This window comes from Erpetoichthys calabaricus, chromosome 2 (assembly GCF_900747795.2).
Source record: "Erpetoichthys calabaricus chromosome 2, fErpCal1.3, whole genome shotgun sequence".
Classification (NCBI taxonomy): Eukaryota; Metazoa; Chordata; class Cladistia; order Polypteriformes; family Polypteridae; genus Erpetoichthys; species Erpetoichthys calabaricus.
Genome location: NC_041395.2, coordinates 44,191,907 through 44,213,528, shown reverse-complemented (window position 1 = coordinate 44,213,528; position 21,622 = coordinate 44,191,907). Strand labels below are relative to the sequence as shown.

The 21,622-nt window shown below is 37.1% G+C and overlaps 1 protein-coding gene across 3 annotated transcripts in view; it reads right to left on the bottom strand.

Annotated features, from left to right (window-relative positions):
• Positions 1–11,104: 11,104 nt before the first annotated feature.
• pabpn1 (poly(A) binding protein, nuclear 1) overlaps positions 11,105–21,622 on the bottom strand; it is a 37,655-nt gene continuing 27,137 nt past the window's right edge. For 2 of the 3 annotated variants that reach the window (XM_028793679.2, XM_028793681.2), the window contains exon 7: positions 11,105–11,632. In XM_028793679.2, coding sequence (XP_028649512.1) covers positions 11,437–11,632 — 196 coding nt within the window. In that variant the 3' untranslated portion in view covers positions 11,105–11,436. Of the gene's footprint in view, positions 11,633–11,932; positions 12,786–21,622 lie in introns of those variants that run through there. The other variant, XM_028793680.2, reaches the window with a different exon arrangement.

The window sequence follows — 21,622 nt, the reverse complement described above, 5'->3', positions numbered from 1 at the left end:
TGCACCTTCCCTAAATGATAGACATTACGGGTTTAGAAAGGAACTGCACTTAACCTGCTGGTGGGCATGCAATAAAGACTTCGCTATACTACACAGTTTGTACAGTGCACAAATGCTGAATGTAACCCAAATGGCAGTGGTTGGCAGGGTTACACTTTGTGCCACACTGAAAAAGTAACTCAGTGGTATAATGTATAACAGACTGGGTTGGAGTTATGGTTTCTACCTTCAGACTGGAATTGAAGTATTTTAACATAATTGTCTTCTTTGGTATTCCCATTATACAATAAATTAGATCCTTTACAAGTTCTTATGGTAGTTATTGATTTAATTTTAATGGGTTACTGGGTTTTAAGTAATATTTATTAATAGCTAGATGGGGAGATTATTTAAGTTTTTTTTCTCTAGTCATTGGGTAATATTGATAGTTATTTTATGTTAGCATTGGTCATTTTGTATTAATAGCCTTTTTCCCTTTTGCTAATTACTGGATACTACTGTACGGAGTGTATTTTCAGAAATGTTATGTTTAAAAAAATTGCACAACAGTTAGTCACAGACCCTCCACCACTAAAACACATGATTTTCACATCATGTGAATTGGAATCTCCTGTTGTTAAAAGCTTTTGAGGCACAAAATTATTTAAAGTATGTTTTTAACTACATGACATTGTTAAGTGCTGTTAAAAATGTGTATATAATGTAGTCTACTAACTTCTACTTCTGTTACCTCTATTTTTGACTACGACTCACCATTACAAAAATATTTTAATAAAGAATAATGTGATAACTGACACTTGAATGAAGTAACTAAAAAGATGTGAAATCTTCGACAACTGTCATTTCAATTAAAATCACTGAGCGAACGCACCTTAATGTTATGACAAGAATACATTTCTAACTTTTTGTATACTGTATATGGCCTTTATGATTCATATACAGTTAGGTCCATAAATATTTGGACAGAGACAACTTTTTTCTACTTTTAGTTCTGTACATTACCACAATGAATCAGATGCAGTTGAAAGTCTGCACTGTATGTCTCAGCAATCTTATCAGTTAAGGGTGAACTCGCCCAAACAGCTTTAAAAGAAATAATTCCAATTTCTCAAAGATTATGGCAAGAAAAACACAGTCAATGATTTTTATAAATGGTAAAGAACTTTAATGAAAAATAAGTATTTTTAAAACTGATCTTCTCTTTGCTGCGGTGGGTTGGCACCCTGCCCAGGATTGTTTCCTGCCTTGTGCCCTGTGTTGGCTGGGATTGGCTCCAGCAGACCCCCGTGACCCTGTGTTTGGATTCAGCGGGTTGGAAAATGGATGGATGGATGGATCTTCTCTTTGTAAAGTGAATCTTCCATGAAGCAACTTACCTATTTATTACTGTTACATAAATAAAATATACTGAGATTTAAAATGTCAAGTCAAATTCACATTAATTTGTCTAATATATGGAGTAAACCACTGTAATTGTACTTTGGCATCATTTGCTAAAAATTGTGAAATGAATTAAAACAAATACTTATATCCTACATCAAATGCATATGTGAGTGTGAACATATGAATCAATTCGTAATCCATTTAACAAAATGTTACACAGATAATAGTTTATCAAAGGGTGAAGTAGCAATAATCCCACATTCTTTAGCAGAGTTTCAGAAAAGAGTCAACATTTGGCCAGGGATTGGTGGTGTGTGTTGTGGGGGCAACATTTACATCTTCACCTGGGGCAAGAAAAATGCTATAGCCAGTCCTTGTTGCACTGCCCCTTCAGAATTTCAACGCCCTTCTTCAATGCACACTGAAATCAGTGCTCATTAGTTGTATGACATCCTGCTATGGCATCTATCCAGCTGTCACACAAATTCCTTCCTTGCAGTTCATAAATAACAGGCTACCTTCTAAAGGTAAACTGGATTCATCAATAACTGCCATTCCACAGAGACCCTTTCCCCCCACATCGATAAAGCACCATTAGCTCTCACACGCCAAGTCACAAGGCTACTCAGCAGCTGGCCATATTGAGAGCTGCATGAATGTGCCTTACCTTTATGTATCATCAGATCGTAAATTAATACAAAGTGTTGTCTTCACTGTCTGTTGTTTGTACTGTATTACTGTCACTAGTCTAGGAGACACTTGCAAGTAAGCAGGTGAGAATGTCACTGTGCTGTGTACACATAACAAATGTAACTTCCCAATCTGCAAACCGACTGACAGAACAACTATGTATTTTTTGTAAAAATGTTTTTAAAGGATTAAAAAGTTTTTTTATACTGAAAGATGAGGAAAAAACATAAATTAGGAAGATACCGCAAAGTAAAAAAATAGGCCATCTCTAAATTTAAATATGGACTGCTCAATTACATTCCTGAACTCCTTTGACTAATCAGACTAGCTTGTATAATGTAGCAAAATTTAGGAGCTTAGTCTCATCCACTCCATCTATGGAATAATGTAATGCCATGCATTGAATGAGGCAACTCCTGCTTGGAAATGCTGTGTTGGTGAAACTGTACATAAATGCGCATGCTCGTTAATATAGTAGCCTGTACTGTAAGGTAATAAAAAAAATAGAGGGGCCCACTCTGCATCCTCTGTTGCTGGTTGCAATACTGACCACCAATACTGTTATCACAGCATTCAATTTTTAAATGTTATGGTATCCAGGACATAGCACACACCTTGTCGACAAAAATCAAATGCAAGCCCAAATTTTCTGCTGAGGCATTATACATTAGTCTTTATAAAAGAAAGCAGGCCACTTTAATTGATACACCTATCTGCACAAAATATATTGGATTGCTGAAAGGATCCAGTTAAGCTGCATCACACTTTCTCCATCCCAGCTTGTATACAGCAGGCAGCCTTCTCTCTGCTGTGGCTGCAAAATGACTCACTGATCTTGTTACCATAACAACAAATAAACACATTGCACTGTATTTTCTTGTTGGCATATAAATATGTGCATGAATTGAACACATCAGCATCTTCTAACAACAAATAGAATATAAATTGACTATGGTGAAACTTCAGGGTCTCTAACGACAAAATTTGGGCAAATGCTGTAAATTGAGAATATATGTCTGCAGATTTCTCATTTCATAACAATTAAAGAATAAAACTGCCTTAAAAATGTGTTTTATAATTTTTCATCATAATGCATGTGCATAGGTACCATGCAAATAGAGAGGTTGTAAAGTAAAAATGGAGAAAGAGTAAGCAACTTCAAACATTCCTCCCATGTTCAATGCTACGTGAATATACCCTGAGATAGTTATATGTGCACCCTGCAATGGCATTATGCTGGCATAGGCTCTAGCCCCTCCATGACTATGTACTGGATTAGGAGACTTTGAGAACACAAAAGTATAAATGCTTCTGTTGTGTGAGAAGGGGACTACATGGCGAGACAGAAGGTAAGCCTGTCACTGTGTAATGTGGCACTATCCACACTGCAGTCAGTGCAAGTCAGAGGCCCACTCTATTGCTCAGCTAGATAACTATTTGTTTCTGACTAGGCGAGCTCTAGGTTTGTCAACAGCTTCTCCAAGGCAAGAAATGGAGGGGCAAGACACTCAGCAGTTACTCACTGGTTACACTTAGGCTTCTCCTTTTCTATCCTTCCTCCAACTCTGGTCATTCCAGTCTTTTCTTCTCCTGCCAACCGACATTTGCTCCAAATCATCTAACCTATTTTTCATTTAACTTTTGTAGAGATTACAATTCTTATCGGTTTCATCATCATCATATGTGGAGTGCAAGAGGGTTCCAGGGGCAAATGTACCATCATAGTAAGGACCCATTAGATCAGGGTTGAACAGGGACCATTAGGTAGTCAACCCTGACTGGCACAGACCACCAATGCAAGGAAAAGAAAAAAATAAAGGTGTGCGTAGGCCAAGAGGCCACAGGACCTCTTAATAGCCTGGCAGCAGCATAAGTTCACTACCTGGGGACAAGTTCCATATTGAAGAGGGAGCTCATAGGTATACAATTGAATTATCAGCCTTACCAGACAAGGATTCAAGAACAATTTAAATGCTTTTGTTATTTTTATTCACTTATCGGTTGTAATAAATGCACAATCTGTAACACACTTGGTCTCCTTTTAAGAGTGGAAAGATGCTATCACAACCCTTGTCTATTACATATCAAAGACAGTGTCTCCCAGTAGCAAAAATATGGGCCATAGTGTCCTATTGTTAGGTATCTGGAATGAAAGGCTTTCTACACTTGATTTTTTTATCCAAGTGGGGTTATCAGGTGATTTTGAGCCTGAAATCAAAATGGGTATTATATAGTGGTGATATTGTATAAGTTTTGATCATGTGTATTAAAATGTGTAAGTTTCTTGAATTTTTGGTTTGTAATGTTTCTTGTTTTAGAACCAAGTCAACATAGGATGGTCAGTGATGGCATAACACTTACATTTTTGTGGTTTTCAGCATCTAATACAGGACAACAATACACATTCACATATTCATTCTTACCTAGTCACCTTCTTATGCCTTAGTGAAAACTTAAGGCTGCAGAATTTCATTGTGGCAGGACATTTCTTGACTGGTCTTGGACATGGACCACAGGAGAAAATGTTACTGCTTTCGAGTGAACCATAATGAAGAATTGAGGATGCTGTTCGAGACAGCAAGACACTATAAATAGTAGTTGTGTGTCATTTGAATCCATTCTACAGAAGTAAGACAAGAAATCTGCATAGTGGGGACCGAAAAGGTTGAATTTGTAGCTAATTGCAGGCAAGAAAAATGTACCCATCAGTTCATAATGGAGAATAACACTTTGATACATCACTATAAAAACCAGAATCCTAACAACAGTTAAAACAGTGGAAGCACGGTCATTTATTGACATGAAAAATTCAAGTTCTAAGTGAGTGCTTAGAATGATGGTAAGTGAGATATCCATCTTGATGACGATTTGTCAGTATTACACTGATTAGTTTGTGTTTATCAGGGAATATTAGTGAGAAAAGCTGTTGGCTGTCCCACTCTTTTGAGTGGGGTGATGTGATAAAACAGATGTTACCAAATCTGAACAGCTCTCTGAGAGATGCATTTTGAACATGTCAAGCCAGCAAGAGCTAATTATACTGTATACACACACACACATATATATATATATATATATATATATATATATATATATATATATATATATATATATATATACACACAGGTCCATAAATATTTGATCAGAGACAACTTTTTTCTAATTTTGGTTCTGTACATTACCACAATGAATTTTAAATGAAACAACTCAGATGCAATTGAAGTGCAGACTTTCAGCTTTAATTCAGTGGGGTGAACAAAATGATTGCATAAAAATGTGAGGCAACTAAAGCATTTTTTAATACAATCCCTTCATTTCAGGGGCTCAAAAGTAATTGGACAAATTAAATAACTGGAAATAAAATGTTCTTCATTTCTAATACTTGGTTGAAAACCCTTTGCCGGCAATGACAGCCTGAAGTCTTGAACTCATGGACATCACTAGATGCTGGGTTTCCTCGTTTTTGATGCTCTGCCAGGCCTTTACTGCAGCGGCTTTCAGTTGCTGTTTGTTTGTGGGCCTTTCTGTCCAAAGTTTAGTCTTCAACAAGTGAAATGCATGCTCAATTGGGTTAAGATCAGGTGACTGACTTGGCCATTCAAGAATTTTCCACTTCTTTGCTTTAATAAATTCCTGGGGGGGGTATTTTTTGTACGTGGATTACTCGTTTGGCCAGATGTAATTGTTGACGATTTGGCATGATCCTGGATCTGTCGGTTTTTCGAAACTCTTGCTGGATGTGTTGTCATAGCAACACATCCAAATCCTCAAAACTGCTCAGAGCAGGTTTGTTTGATATAAACAAGGATTAGCTCACATACTTAATCAGTGTCCGTGCGTGGAACTCATTCAGTCATGGCTTCACCGTTCATGAATGAGCAACCAATTGATATCGGTGCGCAAATCATAAGAAGAGAATTTCATATAGAGAGGGTTTGGCGCGATTGGCAAGATCCTTTATTGCTCCCAGAGGGAATTCTTTTTGAAAGATACCGCTTTAGCCGAGGGGAAATATTGTACCTCAAAGATTTATTAGCACCTTATATCCGAAGTCAATCTAGGCGAAGTCGGGCTCTCACAACCACACAGACAGTAGACATTGCTTTGAGGTTTTTTGCAAGTGGCACTTTTTTTATATACTGTAGGAGATGCAGAAAATCTAACCAAAAGTGCAGTTTGCCAGGCAATTCATAAAATCTGTTTGGCTCTGAAATATTTCCTTCAGGTTTTCATAGTGTTTCCTGGACACCTGCGTGTGCAGACAATAAAAGAGGCGTTTCATGCCATTGCAGGTAGGCAACACACAGGCAAAAACACCCACAGTTCCATGAAGAATCTCACAATCAGAATAACATTCTCATTACCCAGGATTTCCAAATGTGATTAGGGCACTGGATTGTAGGCAGATCCGAATAATCAGACACAGTGTCTTCATTAAATATTTGACCTTTGTCAATATCTCGTTGGTCAGACACAGGTTCTAGGTATATGACATTCCCTGCAACTGACCCAACAAAAAAGAGGGCTATATGGAACATACCTATGGCACACATTGAGGACAAACATATGCAATGACCATCCTTTACCTGAAATGAAGTGACCACTGTATCCTGCCACTGGTACTGAGGAGGAGCTTCCCCCTGGAATGCCCTCAGAAATAGGGCGATGGGCATTTTGCTGGAGAGCCAACTCTTCTGCAGGGGTTAGGTCTGGACTGTGTGGACCTCCACCTGTTTTTTGCTTGTCTGCCTTCTTATTAGCTTTAGAATTAATGTTTTTTATATTATATACGATTCTTTATGTCAACAATTCTTTAAACAGTTATACATATTTACCAGTTTGAAGTATATTCTTGTACTTCACTTTAACCTGTTCTCCTTGTGCTCACGTTTGATCTGGAATTATGACATATTAAATAATCTGACACATTGGAAATGAAACGCTGCATTCAGTAAGTACAATGCACACTATTTAGCGTTTAATTTGTCGGCCACTTTTTGCCAGCTGTCTTTTCTGGTTTGGGCTGCTTTTGCAGTGTTACCCCTTGTGCATATTAAATCTTGAAATTCTTCATGTCCTTTGAATAAAAGGTCTTGCTCCGCTTGTGTGAAAAAAAAAAAAAAGGCTGTAACAAAATGACGAAAGAAAGGGCCCATCAAAGACTTGCTGATCATGTTTTCTAGACTCAATATGTATGGGCTTTTCAATCAGCGCGGGCACATGCATTCATCTCGGATGATTAGATCCAGCTAGACTAATCTACTACATGGCTGCGTTTGAAAAACTGACTTATCCCGGATGAGTTTCACTGGCATTAACTCATCCAAGATGAGGCATCTGATCTCTGATGATTTAAGCGACGTACGGAAAATACCCCCCTGGGTTGCTTTGGCTGTATGTTTTGGGTCATTGTCCATCTATATCATGAAACACCGCCCAATCAATTTGACTGCATTTAGCTGATTTTGAGAAGACAGTACGTCTCGGAACACCCCAGAATTCATTTGGCTGCTTCTGTCCTGTGTCACATCATCAATAAACACTAGTGTCCCAGTGCCACTGGCAGCCATGCATGCCCAAGCCATCACACTGCCTCCACAGTGTTTTACAGATGATGTAGTATGCTTTGGATAATGAGCTGTTCCATGCCTTCTCCATACTTTTTTCTTGCCATCATTCTGGTAGAGGTTGATTTTGGTTTCATCTGTCCAAAGAATGTTTTTCCAGAACTGTGCTGGCTTTTTCAGATGTTCTTTAGCAAAGTCCAATCAAGCCTTTCTATTCTTGAGGCTTATGAGTGGCTTGCACCTTACACTGCACCCTCTGTATTTACTTTCATGCAGTCTTCTCTTTATGGTAGACTTGAATATCGATACGTCTACCCCCTGGAGAGTGTTGTTCACTTGGCTGGCTGTTGTAAAGGGGTTTCTCTTCACCATGGAAATGATTGTGATCATCCACCACTGTTGTCTTCTGTGGACGTCCAGGTCTTTTTGTGTTGTGGAGTTCACCAGTGCTTGCTTTCTTTCTCAGGATGTACCAAACTGTAGATTTTGCCACTCATAATATTGTAGCAATTTCTCGGATGGGTTTTTTCTGTTTTTGCAGCTTAAGGATGGCTTCTTTCACCTGCATGGAGAGCTCCTTTGACCGCATGTTGTCTATTCACAGCAAAATCTTCCACATGCAAGCACCACACCTCAAATCAACTCCAGGCCTTTTATCTGCTTAATTGATAATGACATAACAACAGACTTGCCCACACCTGCCCATGAAATAGCCTTTGAGTCAACTGTCCAATTACTTTTGAGCCCCTGAAATGATGGGATTGTGTTAAAAAATGCTTTAGTTGCCTCACATTTTTATGCAATCGTTTTGTTCATCCCACTGAATTAAAGCTGAAAGTCTGCACTTCAGCTGCATCCGAGTGGTTTCATTTAAAATTCATTGTGGTAATGTGCAGAACCAAAATTAGAAAAAAGTTGTCTGTCCAAATATTTATGGACCTAACTGTATATATATATCCATACATATACATAGTGTGATTAGTGAAGCATAAAAACAGCTGTTCCTGGAGCATTCCCTTGCTTGGTAGTGCAACCGACAGCAAACAACCAACTATGGGTGGAAAGCCACTTTCAAAAGATTTCATGGATTGAGTTGTGGACAGACATAAGGCAGGAGATGGATACAAAAAAAATCTCAGTGGCTTTATCAATCCCAAGGAGCACAGTAAAGTCCATATTAAAGAAGTGGCAAGTGTTTGGTACTACTAGGACCCTCTCTGGATCCAGCCGTCTCTCCAAAGTGGATGGAAGGGCAAGGAGGAAAGTGGTAAGAGAGGCTACCAAGAGGCCAATAGCCACTTTGAAGGAGTTACACGATTTTATGGCAGAGTGGTCATTGTGTGCATGTGACAACAATTTCATAAGCACTCCACAATTGTGGCTTGTTTGGGAGGGTCGCAAGGAAAAAAGTCACTTCTCAAGAAAGGCCACATTAAGGCTCGTTTGAGCTTTGCCAGAATTCACCTTGAAGATTCTAATGCCAAGTGGAAAAAGGTCTTCTGGTCCAATGACATCAAAATTGAACTATTTGGCCTTAATACCAAACGGTACACCTGGCAGAAATCCAATGCAGCACACCATCCACAACACACCATACCTACAGTAAAGCATGGAGGTATCAGCAGCCTGTTGTGGGGGTGTTTCTCTGCTGCAGGGCCTGGGGCTCTTGGTAGAGAAGGAAAAATGGATGGGGCAAAATACCATCAAATTCTTGAGGAAAACCTGCTACCCCCAGCCAGAAAGTTGAAGATGGGCAGAATATTCATCTTTCAGCACGACAATGACCCAAAGCACACAGCAAAATTGACCACACAGTGGCTGAAGGAGGAAAACGTGAATGTCCTCGTGCAGCCTAGTCAGAGCCCAGACCTAAATCCCATTGAAAATCTGTGGAAAGATTTGAAGATAGCAGTCCACCAACGCTCACCATCCAATTTGACCGAAGTTGAACAGTTCTGTAAAGAACAGTGGGCAAATATTGCTCAAACTAGATGTGCAGAGCTGTTAGAGAAGTATCCCAACAGACTCAAGATTGTCATTAAAACAAAAAGTGGTTCAACAAAATAGACATTGGGGGTGATCCTTTATCTCCAGGTCTTGTTTTTCATTTTTTTAAATTCTTCTGAATTGTAGCTGTGATATCTTTCACTTAGAGGTTATAGGTTGCATTGAGTAAGTAAAGCTGGGGGAAGAAAAAAAAAAAAAAAAAAAAAAATTGTGCGCGTTTTCATTTAAGGCTGTAAAGAAAAAAAAAAAAAAAAAAGGAATATTTGAAAGGGGGTGATTCTTTTTCTATACCCACTGTATATATAGATAGATATATAAATAAAAATGCAAAGTATTCTAAGGGTTTTAGAAGATTTCAAAGAGGACTTGTTTTGTTTTACTGGTATCTTAGTTGGTCTGCCTAAAATGTATTGCTCACTTCATGTAAAAGATTCAGAAAACAGCAAACTCCCATTATACAGTATCTATTGCATTTATTTTCAGAAATTATGTGGGATTGGGAATATCAGAAACACCACACAGCATTTGTACTATGGCATTTTTTGCTTGCTTAAAACCTGCCAAAAGTATCTATATATTGAAACCATGAATATGACTCGCATGGCTTTGTTCTCAAGATTCGAAGTTCTAAGCAACAGTAAGGCTGAGATTAACCAGACTTACAAATGCCTTTTTTGCTTAACTCTCTCTTCTGCACCAGGTTTATAAAAATATGGTTGAATGTTTACTAGTAGTAAGACAACCCTCATTACTTTTAGCAACACTCGAACCATGACAGAATTACCTTTTCATTATTTTGCAATTTAGTAGGTTTAGAAAAAAAATCATGTCTAAGTGGCACAGAATCGGCACAATTTTTTTCAATCACAGCTTTACCATCCTCTTACTGGACTACTGATCATGTCTGAGATGTGGTATCATCCTTTAAGTTCACTGGTGTAATTTTGTTGTTAATTAAGGTTTGTGTAAGTAAATTAGGTCTAGGTTTTGGTTCAAGTCTTGTGATAAAGTGTTATATATCTATGGTAAAAGTCTGGTCAAATGGAACTTTTCTAAGAGCCTTGTCATACCACCAGGTCTCAAACCTTTGATCACTTTACGTTGAGGTAGTTTGCCTCAGGACACAGGATTCCAGACTATAGGTTTGATCCAGGCATGCCATCGTTTTTAAATTTCTTAACAGCACATAAGAGTTGTGAGTACATTTAAAAATATGCAGTGCACTTATGACCTTAGTTTGTCCAAAGCTTTAATGCTAAGATTTAACTCTGCTCTCTGCCACAGTACAAAGTTGTTTAATAAGCATTTATCAATACAGTCAGCAGAAATCAATCCCCAGCTGGTTGTATATTAACAAACCCTCACATTGGCCTGTGGAAAGAATGAACATATTACTCTTACTATTCTACAGATGACGTGAAACAAGACAAATGTTAAGGAAAAACTGAACAAGGAAATACATTTTAAACAATTTTTTCTTTATTTTTTTTTCTCCTCTAATTACAGGTTTAAAAAAAAAAAAAAAAAAGAAAAAAAAGAAAAAAAAAAAAAAAGCCAAACCATTTCTTTCACCCTCAAAACCCCAACCTCATATCGCTCAAACAGAAAGCTCCCCCCACCCTTCAGTATTTAAGCCTGCCATATTACTCCTCAGGCCCCACTGTCTGAAATGGGGACTGACAAGCAGGGCAGTCGCTCTACAATAACCCCCTTTCTCTGTGTCTGTCTCTCTCTCGTTTTTAACAGCTGGCGCTAGCTTGCTTATTCTATGACTCTTGCTGAGTGGAGCTCAGCGCTTGTTATTGTAGTATAGTCCCCCAGGCGCAGGCCTGTGGTCACCCTGACCCCCACCCCCGCCCCCCCAAACGGACAGGATGGGGTGAGTGTGAATTGCAGGAGCGGAAAGAGAGAGAGACGGCGCCGACACTGTAGGGGGTGCTGCAGCCACGGGAGGAGGGGTGGTCAGTCTCCACTGGTCCTGAAACCTGCAACGAGAAGAAGTGGTCTAATATATAGGGATAGGGGGAGACAGTAGAGAAAGGAGGAGTTGGACTGACAGCACAAAGTGAGAACCCTGCAACAACAGAGGGAGAAGCAAAGTAGGAAGCAAACAATGAAAATGTTACAAACAACACAGCTAAGCGCAACAGGCCAAAGTACTCTGTTAAATGATTACTTTGCAAATTAAAACAAAGCACAAATACAGCCAATATGTATACAATGCCAGATGCTTTGACATGAGGACAACAGTTAATAAAGAAATAAGAGTGGGTTGTAAAGGGAAATTAAAAGATGAAATTAACTGGGAAAGCAGGGCTAATGAGGACTGGGTAGGCAACATAAAACTGCTCCCTTAATGAAATATCTGGATTTTTTTTTTTTTTTTTAACATTTTAAAACCTTGAATTAAAATAATTTTACTAAATGCAAAGAGCAAATTAGCTTCAGAATTTGAATGTTGCTTTTTTCTTTCTAAAAGTTAAACGATAACTGGAAGAAAATAAAATTATGCTACAGGATAGTGGAAAGTGCAAACATGTAAGAGGAAAACAAATAATGCAGTGATTTCCAGGTATCAAGCTGAGAGCAAGCGAGCACAGAAGAGGGGTTAACATAAAGCAGACACAGAAGCTAGGTCAAAGGGCAGGGATCACTCAGCCACATGAAAAACAACAGCCCATGGCTTCAAACAGTTTCACTTGTGGTGCCCCAGAAACATTTAAAATAAAGAGATTCCTCTGATTATTGTCACAAAGAGCGAGGCCACCCCAACCAAATCCCCTAAGTCATCTTACCCACTGCTGGGACAGTGCACCTTCACACACAGACGTGTGTATGTGTGCACCCAGGCGTGTACACTTGCCTGCTATCAATATGGAGCACAATATCAAGGTAACAATTTTAACCATCAAGCCCAGACTCCCTTGCTCCAGGCCTGTTTGGGACAGAAGGTTTTTTTTTTTTTTTTTTTTTTTTTTTAAATTTTTTTTTGTCTCTGTCTCTTCTGGTTTTCTTCCTCTTTTCCATTTACTTTTAACTGTTTTGTTTTTGTTTTGTTTTCTTTCTCTCTTTTTTGGGATTATGGGTGGGGGAGATAATTAGTAAGGGGAATACCAGGAAGTCGCTCGCCCACGGCCCCTAGAAAAGAGAGAGAGAAAGAGAACAGAGAGTGAGTTTAGGTTGTAACATTAGAGAACCAAATCATGAGTGTGAGCTAACATTCTTTACTTAAAAGAATTATGGAAACAGGAAATACTAAAAGGTCTGCACAAGTATGCACAGACAAGAAATGGAGAAAATAAAAGCAAAAAAAATGGGCAAATACATTTTAATGTTACAACCTAAACTCACTCAAATAAAGAGGGGCATAATCAATCAGCAGATTTAAATTGTAACATTAAATATGTAGTAGGATGCCATCTCCAGTGGCTACTTAAACAGCATTGTGTATAAAAGCCAGAGGGGGGAGTAGTTCTAAAATCTTTAGAATACTGTGTGTAATTAAGGGCAAAGTGTATCCATTCACCTTAGTTGCCAGTAAGCACAAGACTAAGACAAAGACAGCCAATTTCAATACTATGTAACGTTAAATTTCAGATGTAGTCCTTTGTTGTGGATAACTTGGGTTATTTTAATATCAAAGCAAATTTACAATTTTCCTATCAGATACCAAAATGCATGAAGCCTTGACAGCATCTGAAAGCCAGAAAGAAAATGGAGGTGCAAAATTAAAGTTGACTTATGTGAATCCAGCCAGGCGTGCCAAATTAATCAAAACTAATTGTGTTAGTTCAAATTCCAATCAAGAAGGGATTGGTATAAAACTGTGCTTTTAACTACATGTCATTTAAGTTGTGAAAAAATTACTTCCGAGTATGAAGTTACTTTAAAGAGGACACACACAGGCCAGTGCTGAAGGTATGAATTTTGGTGTGAAAAATGTATATAGTTGGTCTCAGGTGCATCATCTATGAGTGGTGCTCCAAGAGGGCCGAAGCTCAGCTGGTACCATCAGTAGTCCACATCTTGGCATCACTGCCAACCTGTTTACATGAAGGCTTTAGTATACCACAGAAGTTTATAGTATTGGGCTACTTTTAAGCTCAAAAGAAACCAATTAATTAATGTTATATCACTACTTAAAAAGAAACTTCTATCACAAGTATTAGCAGATATGACAACTAAGCAGCAAACATTTGTTTTGCTCCAGGGAAATGGGTGAAGATAACCAGACACTAAATGAACCACGGGCCAGAAGTTAACCCAGCACTCCAACTCCTTATGCGGCTACGGGGGTTGTGGCCCAATGTGACAATATTAACACTAGTTAAACAACTGGTATATGAACCCCAAATAGTTTTCATAAATGTACATAATCCAAATAGGTTGTTCATGAACACTGGTTCAGACCTGATACAGCAAGACTTTTCTGGAGTATACAACATTAAGTCAATTATTATAGGCAATCTCAAGTTCAAATGCCAACTGTAATTCAAACAAACCTCCACATACAACCCTGTCTCAGTGTATGACTGTATCAGATCTGAAGCAATGAAAACTAATGGAGGGCTTGTAACACACTGTATTAAACAATGTGTGCAGGAATCCCCTTATCTACATGTTTACACAAGGACATCATGCACATGCTTGCTAATGCATGCATGGTAGCATATCTGTTGCATGAACTACAGTACGAGCAAATAAGATACAACAGCAAATAAGGCAAAAAAAAAAAAAAAAAGCTTAACAGCAACCAAGGATCACCTTCACTAAACCGTACATTTCTAGTAAGGTCACAAAACTGAACCACTTTAATATTAAAAAAAAAAAAAAAAAAAGTAGGATAAAAGTTACGTAAAAGGTAAACAGTGCCCTGTAAATTAAAAAATTAAGAGGGCTGCCTTAAAGAGCAAACAGTTATTAAAGGGACTTTTGTATTAAAATTTCTCTTTTAAGACAGAAAGAATTACAGACAGCAAAGATGGCTGCACAAATGTTTAAATCCAATTACTCTTAGTCTCCCGTAACATTTTGTACCCATTTACTACTTTCTTGTTTGGGGTGCACAGTAGTCAAATATTGCCTAAAAAGCAACACTGATTATTTCACTTTCGTGTGTCATTTATTAAGTACCTAATGAGTACCTGAACATATTTGACAAGTTGGCTAATTTCAGCAGGTAATAATACCATAACATTTCCCACTTAACGCATAAAGAAAATGGGATATTTATATTGGTTAAAAAAGTAAAACCACAGATGTAGAAATACTTTTTACTAGTCCTTTTAGTGACAAATTAAACATTTTTAATACTCAAGCACAGAGGTATTTCACTTATCTTCAACAAGCCTGAAATGACACTGGCCACAGCGAATGAGACTGTCATGGGGCGAATAATTTGTCCGAATTACTAGTAATAAAGTTAAACTTAGCATGTAATAAAAAAAGTCTTCAATTATATTTCACTGAAAATTTTGCACAGGTAAAATTCAAATACTTCAATATTGCAGGTTCTAGTTTGCAATTGACAAGCATTTAGAATTAGTTTAAGAACTTGTACCACACATTTTTTGGAGATATTCATCATTGCCAATGAAACCGTTTTCTGAAATTGAACACCTCAATTTTTTTTTTTTTTTTTTTAATAGTAAATTTAATGTACCATTACTGCATGAAATTACACTTAAAAGGTAACTTGTAAACTGTCATAAAGCTACACATCAGTATTTAATTTTGTTTTTATAATATATTGTCTGAAACTATGTACACAAAAAATGTGAAACATTAATTGCTTTTTAAACTAAAATGACAAACATGTACCTTTGTCAGCAGAAATTTTGTAATTTGAAAGGAGTGTATTATACAATACATCTTTTTAAAACTGGAATCTGATATAGTAGCTAATGATATGGGAGAACAAATTAGCAATTGCTAAAAATCTGTATTGGTGCACCCCTCCAAAAGCACAAAGCTCTTCTGCTTCAGCACACAGCTATGCCTATTATTATGAAGTGTGAACATGGTAATACTTTACATATACCGTCATATGAAAAAGTTTGTGAACCCCTCTCAGCCTGCATAATAATTTACTTTCAACAAAAAAAAGATAACAGTGGTATATCTTTCATTTCCTAGGAACACCCGAGTACTGTGGTGTTTTCTGAACAAAGATTTTTAGTGAAGCAGTATTTAGTTGTATGAAATTAAATCAAATGTGAAAAACTGGCTGTGCAAAAATTTGGGTCCCCTTGTAATTTTGCGGATTTGAATGCATATAACTGCTCAATACCGATTACTTGCAACAACAAATTGGTTGGATTAGCTCATTAAGCCTTGAACTTCACAGACAGGTGTGTCCAATCATGAGATATAAAGGTATTTAAGGTGGTCAATTGCAACTTGTGCTTTCCTTTGACTCTCCTCTGAAGAATGACAGCATGGGATCCTCAAAGCAACTCTCAAAAGATCTGAAAACAAAGATTGTTCAGTATCATGGTTTAGGGAAAGGCTACACAAAGCTATCTCAGAGGTTTAAACTGTCAGTTTCAACTGTAAGGAATGTAATCAGGAAATAGAAGGCCACAGGCACAGTTGTTGTTAAACCCAGGTCTGGCAGGCCAAAAAAAATACAGGAGTGGCATATGCGCAGGATTGTGAGAATGGTTACCAACAAGCCACAGATCACCTCCAAAGACCTGAAAGAACATCTTGCTGCAGATGATGTATCTGTACATTGTTCTACAATTCAGTGCAATTTGCACAAAGAACATCTGTACGGCAGGGTGATGGGAAAGAAGCCCTTTCTGCACTCACGCCACAAACAGTCGCTTGTTGTATGCAAATACTCATTTAGACAAGCCAGATTCATTTTGGAACAAAGTGCTTTGGACTGATGAGACAAAAATTGAGTTATTTGGTCATAACAAAAAGTGCTTTGCATGGTGGAAGAACAACATCGCATTCCAAGAAAATCACCTGCTACCTACTGTCAAATTTGGTGGAGGTTCCACCATGCTGTGGGGCTGTGTGGTTAGTTCAGAGACTCGGGCCCTTGTTAAAGTCGAGGGTCGGATGAATTCAACCCAATATCAACAAATTCTTCAGGATAATGTTCAAGCATCAGTCACAAAGTTGAAGTTACACAGGGGTTGGATATTCCAACAACACAATGGCCCAAAACACAGTTCGAAATCTACAAAAGGAATTCATGCAGAGGGAGAAGTACAATGTTCTGGAATGGCCATCACAGTTCCCGGACTTGAATATCATGGAAAATCTATGGGATGGTTTGAAGCATGCTGTCCATGCATGGCAGCCATCAAATGTAACTGAACTGGAGAGAATTTGTACGTTAGAATGGTCAAAAAAACCTCCATCCAGTATCCAGACACTCAAAGGCTATAGGAGGCGTCTAGAGGCTGTTATATTTGCAAAATGAGGCTCAACTAAGTATTGATGTAATATCTCTGTTGGGGTGCCCAAATTTATACACCCGTCTAATTTTGTTATGATGCAAATTGTATATTTTCTGTTAATCCAATAAATTTAATGTGACTGCTGAAATATTACTGTTTCCATCAGGCATGTCATATATTAAAAGGAAGTTGCTACTTTGACAGCTCAGTCAATGATAAACAAAAATCCAAATAATTAAGAGGGATTCCCAAACTTTCATATGACTGTACATTCATATTTATACAAAAGATAGGAAAAGGGCAAAAAAAAAAAAAAAAAAAACACCAAAGGAGACACTCTTCAATACAAGAGTAAATTGGTGTTAGCCAATTGTGAGAAGTGTGCTATAGTTTAAATGCTACTTAACGAACACGAAATTTAAATAATTTTATTATGAATCAGGTACTGTTGTAACTAGATGGCAGTAAACTTAATACTGCTATAACCTGCCATACTCTGCCCTGAGAGACCAGCAGAAATCAAACACTGTTAATGCTGGCTTTCAGAGAGAAAAATGGATAGCAGTCTACAGAAAGCAATATTTTAAAAATAAAAACCAGTTTGAAAAAAAATTAGGACCTCCCAATAACTACTTTAGTGAAAGTCATCCCTGGTTTGCTGAACAATCTAATCTACTCCTAATCAACAAATCAAACTTCCTAAACACAGCAGAGGATAATTTGTGCCAATAATAAAAGAACCCAAAGTCACTCAATTTAAACAACCATCCTTAATGTTTAAACAAAATATTCACAAAGTTGTTTTGATTTGTATTTTCAATTACATTTTGATTATTCCTCTATTTGCACTTAGGATACTAGATTATGGCATCTTAATGTTTTAAAATATTTTATCCTGCACCAAACAAATATCTTAAAAGCAAACTAAACAGCACCATATTTCCCTCTCCTTTTATATACAGCAAGCCTCCACTTGCTTCACAAACATAAAAAGGCAAGCTTGTAATTCGTCAGGAATATGCAGCATTGTTTTTTCTTTAGATCATGTAACTATTGATGGAAGGTGGGAAATACTATGAAGAGTAGTTTTCAGGATTAATAGCTTTTGAATTCTGCTGCTCAGAAGTACAGAATATATTCTTTCAAAACTTAACATTATGATTATCAAACCATTACTTGCAGGCCTAGGGCCTCATATATAAAATATTGATATATAAAAAAAATGAATTTTGTCCCTTACATTTTAAAGGCCATAGTTAATGTAATTTGTTAATCAACGAATTGGCTGCATGGTGATATACTGGTAGTGGTACTGCATGGAGTTTGCATGTTGGGACCCATGGGTAAACCAGCAGTCCATGGTGTGGCATCTTGTTTGTTTTGGAGTTGCTTGGCATAGGCTCCAGCTGCACCCTGTCCTGGGAAGCAGGGCAAGAAGATGGATGGATGAACAAATAGTACCAACAATAGCAACTCTCTTGCACATTGTCAGTCCTAAAAACAGAGAAATACTCTGTAGTTTCAGTTACAGGTTAGATCGCTGCTTGGTATTCAGCTGGAAAGAGATTATTTCAACTTGAATGTGTTGCATAAAGTATTTTCCTCCTTTATCTGCCAGCCAAAGTCCTGTTGGCAAACATGTCATCAGTATTCAGTCTGCGCAATTGAAATGGCTACATGTGTTCCCTGTGTTTTTGCCTGCCTGTACAAACAACTGCCTGTTGATCTAAACAAATCACCACAACACATCACACATACCTCTTTTGGAAAATATTTAAAAACAAGCGTGATGTCTGTACCTTTGGTTAAGCAAATAATAGAAAATTATCCAACTTTCAAATCATTTAGCGATTTCACACCTGAATGTTATACTATGCATTTCATAACATCTTAATAAAGTGCTTATTTTGGCCCAAATAAAATACATGGATAAAAGCTTCAACACAAAAGTTTTTCTGTGATTTAAATATAAATGGTATGTGTCCTTTATCAGAATGATGACGACTAAAAACTTACAAGTTGATTTAGATGCCCTAGAGTCATCCTCTTGAAGATGTGTGCTGAACTGGAACCTATGTTACAGAGACCATCAGGCAGAAATTACGCAATTGCACACTTCATAATGAAAGTTTGATCAACCAAAAGAAAAGATACCACAAGTCTGCAAACACCACCCAACTTTTAAATCCAGATTACTGTTAATGAACCTTGGTTAAAAACTTAACTCATTCATACAAATGCATCTTTTAAACAGGTTTTAAAAAACTGGCTCCTAAACATTTTTCATTCTAATGGTTATTTAAAGCAACTGTGCATGAGTCATAAGCACTTTATATCTTGTAGAAGCAGGACGTTGGCAGCACAAAAAGTATAGATGCGACACCCAAAATATGCAACTTACAACCAAATATGCTCTGAATAGATAGTTTTTTTTAATTTTGAGGATATTTAAATCTTTATTCATGGACATTTGACAGCTATAATAGATGCAAAGCTGACCCTATTCGGATTCACCCTTAAACTGCATATCTCTGATGTACTACTACTGCTGTTTGCAAGAAATGCTTATATCCATAATACCACACATCTGGCTAATTAAAACAAATTCTTAAACTTTACTAAAAATTCCACAAACACCACACATTTACCCTGAATCATTTTACTTCAATATAGTAAAGTGAAGGAGTGAGTGAACACATGGTAGCCATTTGCTAAATGAAGACCACAGTGTACTGCATTTACACTTCAATTTCAGAAACAGTAAATGACAGTAGGAATGTAAGTGAAGCACGGGGCTAGTGGAAATGTGGTTTGAAGGCATGGTGTTAATTACATGCACCCATATTTGTAGGCTAAAAATCCAACAAAATTAACATAAGTATTTTATTTAGTCATGCTTACACAAGAAAACGTGTCTTCAGGTGCATTCACAACGTTGGCAAACACTTTACAAATATTGCTTAGAAAACAGCTTAGTACCAACAGTCTCACATACATTTCACTTAGATGCATCAAAGACAAAACCCTCTTGACAATTCTAACATTCTTCTGTATACAATTATGTTTTCATTTAAAAAAAGCTAAATGGCATGGAGGAAAAAAAGGAATTCTAGGAGTGGATGAGCCGGTCTTTAAATACTCTCCAATTTAATGAAAGTCATGGAAACATATAATGGATAAGATACCAGCAGCTAAAATGATTGCCAATTTCCTCATTTTACACTGACCATTCACATCAATCCAGAATTCAACACAATCAGTAGTACTAAGGCAAAGGTTATGTCTAAAAAGGATGTTAAACCAAAATCAATACTACGAGAAAATGAACAGGTAAACCTAACATCGGGTTAACCAATTACTGCACCACTAGTGTGAAGAGATTAAGATTTTTCTAAACTTTGTTTTGGATTATGAGCAACAAAATTGTATTTCATCATGAAACAATTTCTGTGACGCAGGCATCTTCAAAGCTTTCTGTATGTACAGCAAGAAAAATAGTGTTTCAGTTGAACTTGAAGGAGCACTATTCACAGGACAAACATTAGCCAAGGGTATAACAAATACAGCATTGGAGAAGAATGTACCAATGCCAAAAGCAGCATCCAGCTGGGGTGATCAAAAGGAGCAAGAATGTGTCAAACATGAAGCAAGAATTTCATTAAGAATTTAACAATTAAAATTTACAATTACTAAAAAGTGATTTACAAAACTTATAAACACTTTAGATTACCAAATTAAAAGGACTAAGATATTTTATAATAATAGCTGTGTAAGCCTGTGAACAACACTGAAAAATGACTTCAAATGCTATCCACATACAAATTGGAGAAGGTAATGTAGATTGGAATAAGTTAAATCAGCTAAATTAGCAACTAACTTTACAAGTGTTCAGATAAGATATTCCAAAAACACTAATCATTAAAATTTATATTTTGTCCAATGTATGATTGTGTTAAACTCTAAAACTTGTTTATGAAAATATTAAAATTAACGACATGGGGAACCATGCCAATCTCCTGAAACCACATGTTAATACAGTACAGTAAACATACTTTCAATATTTTCTCATCCTTTGTAATGGACTAAAAGGTAATGAAATACTTTAAGAAACCATTTCAAAAAGGACTTGTTATAATGGCACAAATTATCCTCAAGTATCCATGTGAACAATATGTTGTTCCACAGGCAAAACACTGGCTGCTTTATCGATTTACACTGCCTGGACATCTTCACTACAATTACATAATTATATCAAACATTACACAAATAAAGTATTTCATCAAATCTTAAGTGGCAAGATCCATGGGAAAAACATCCCAAATCCAACCTTAACTGCCATTTTCATATACAAACCCCATAATCACCAAAGTATACAGCAAAACCAGAGGCCTGTGAAAAAGCACTCTTGCTCACCACTACATGATTAGGGTTGTTGCGTTTTGTTGACCGAAACATTGTTCACTACTTTGTTATAATACAATGAACAATATTTCAGGCAAAATGATCACTAATTCACTAAGAATAAGATAAAACCATTATATATCCAAAGTAAAAAAAAAA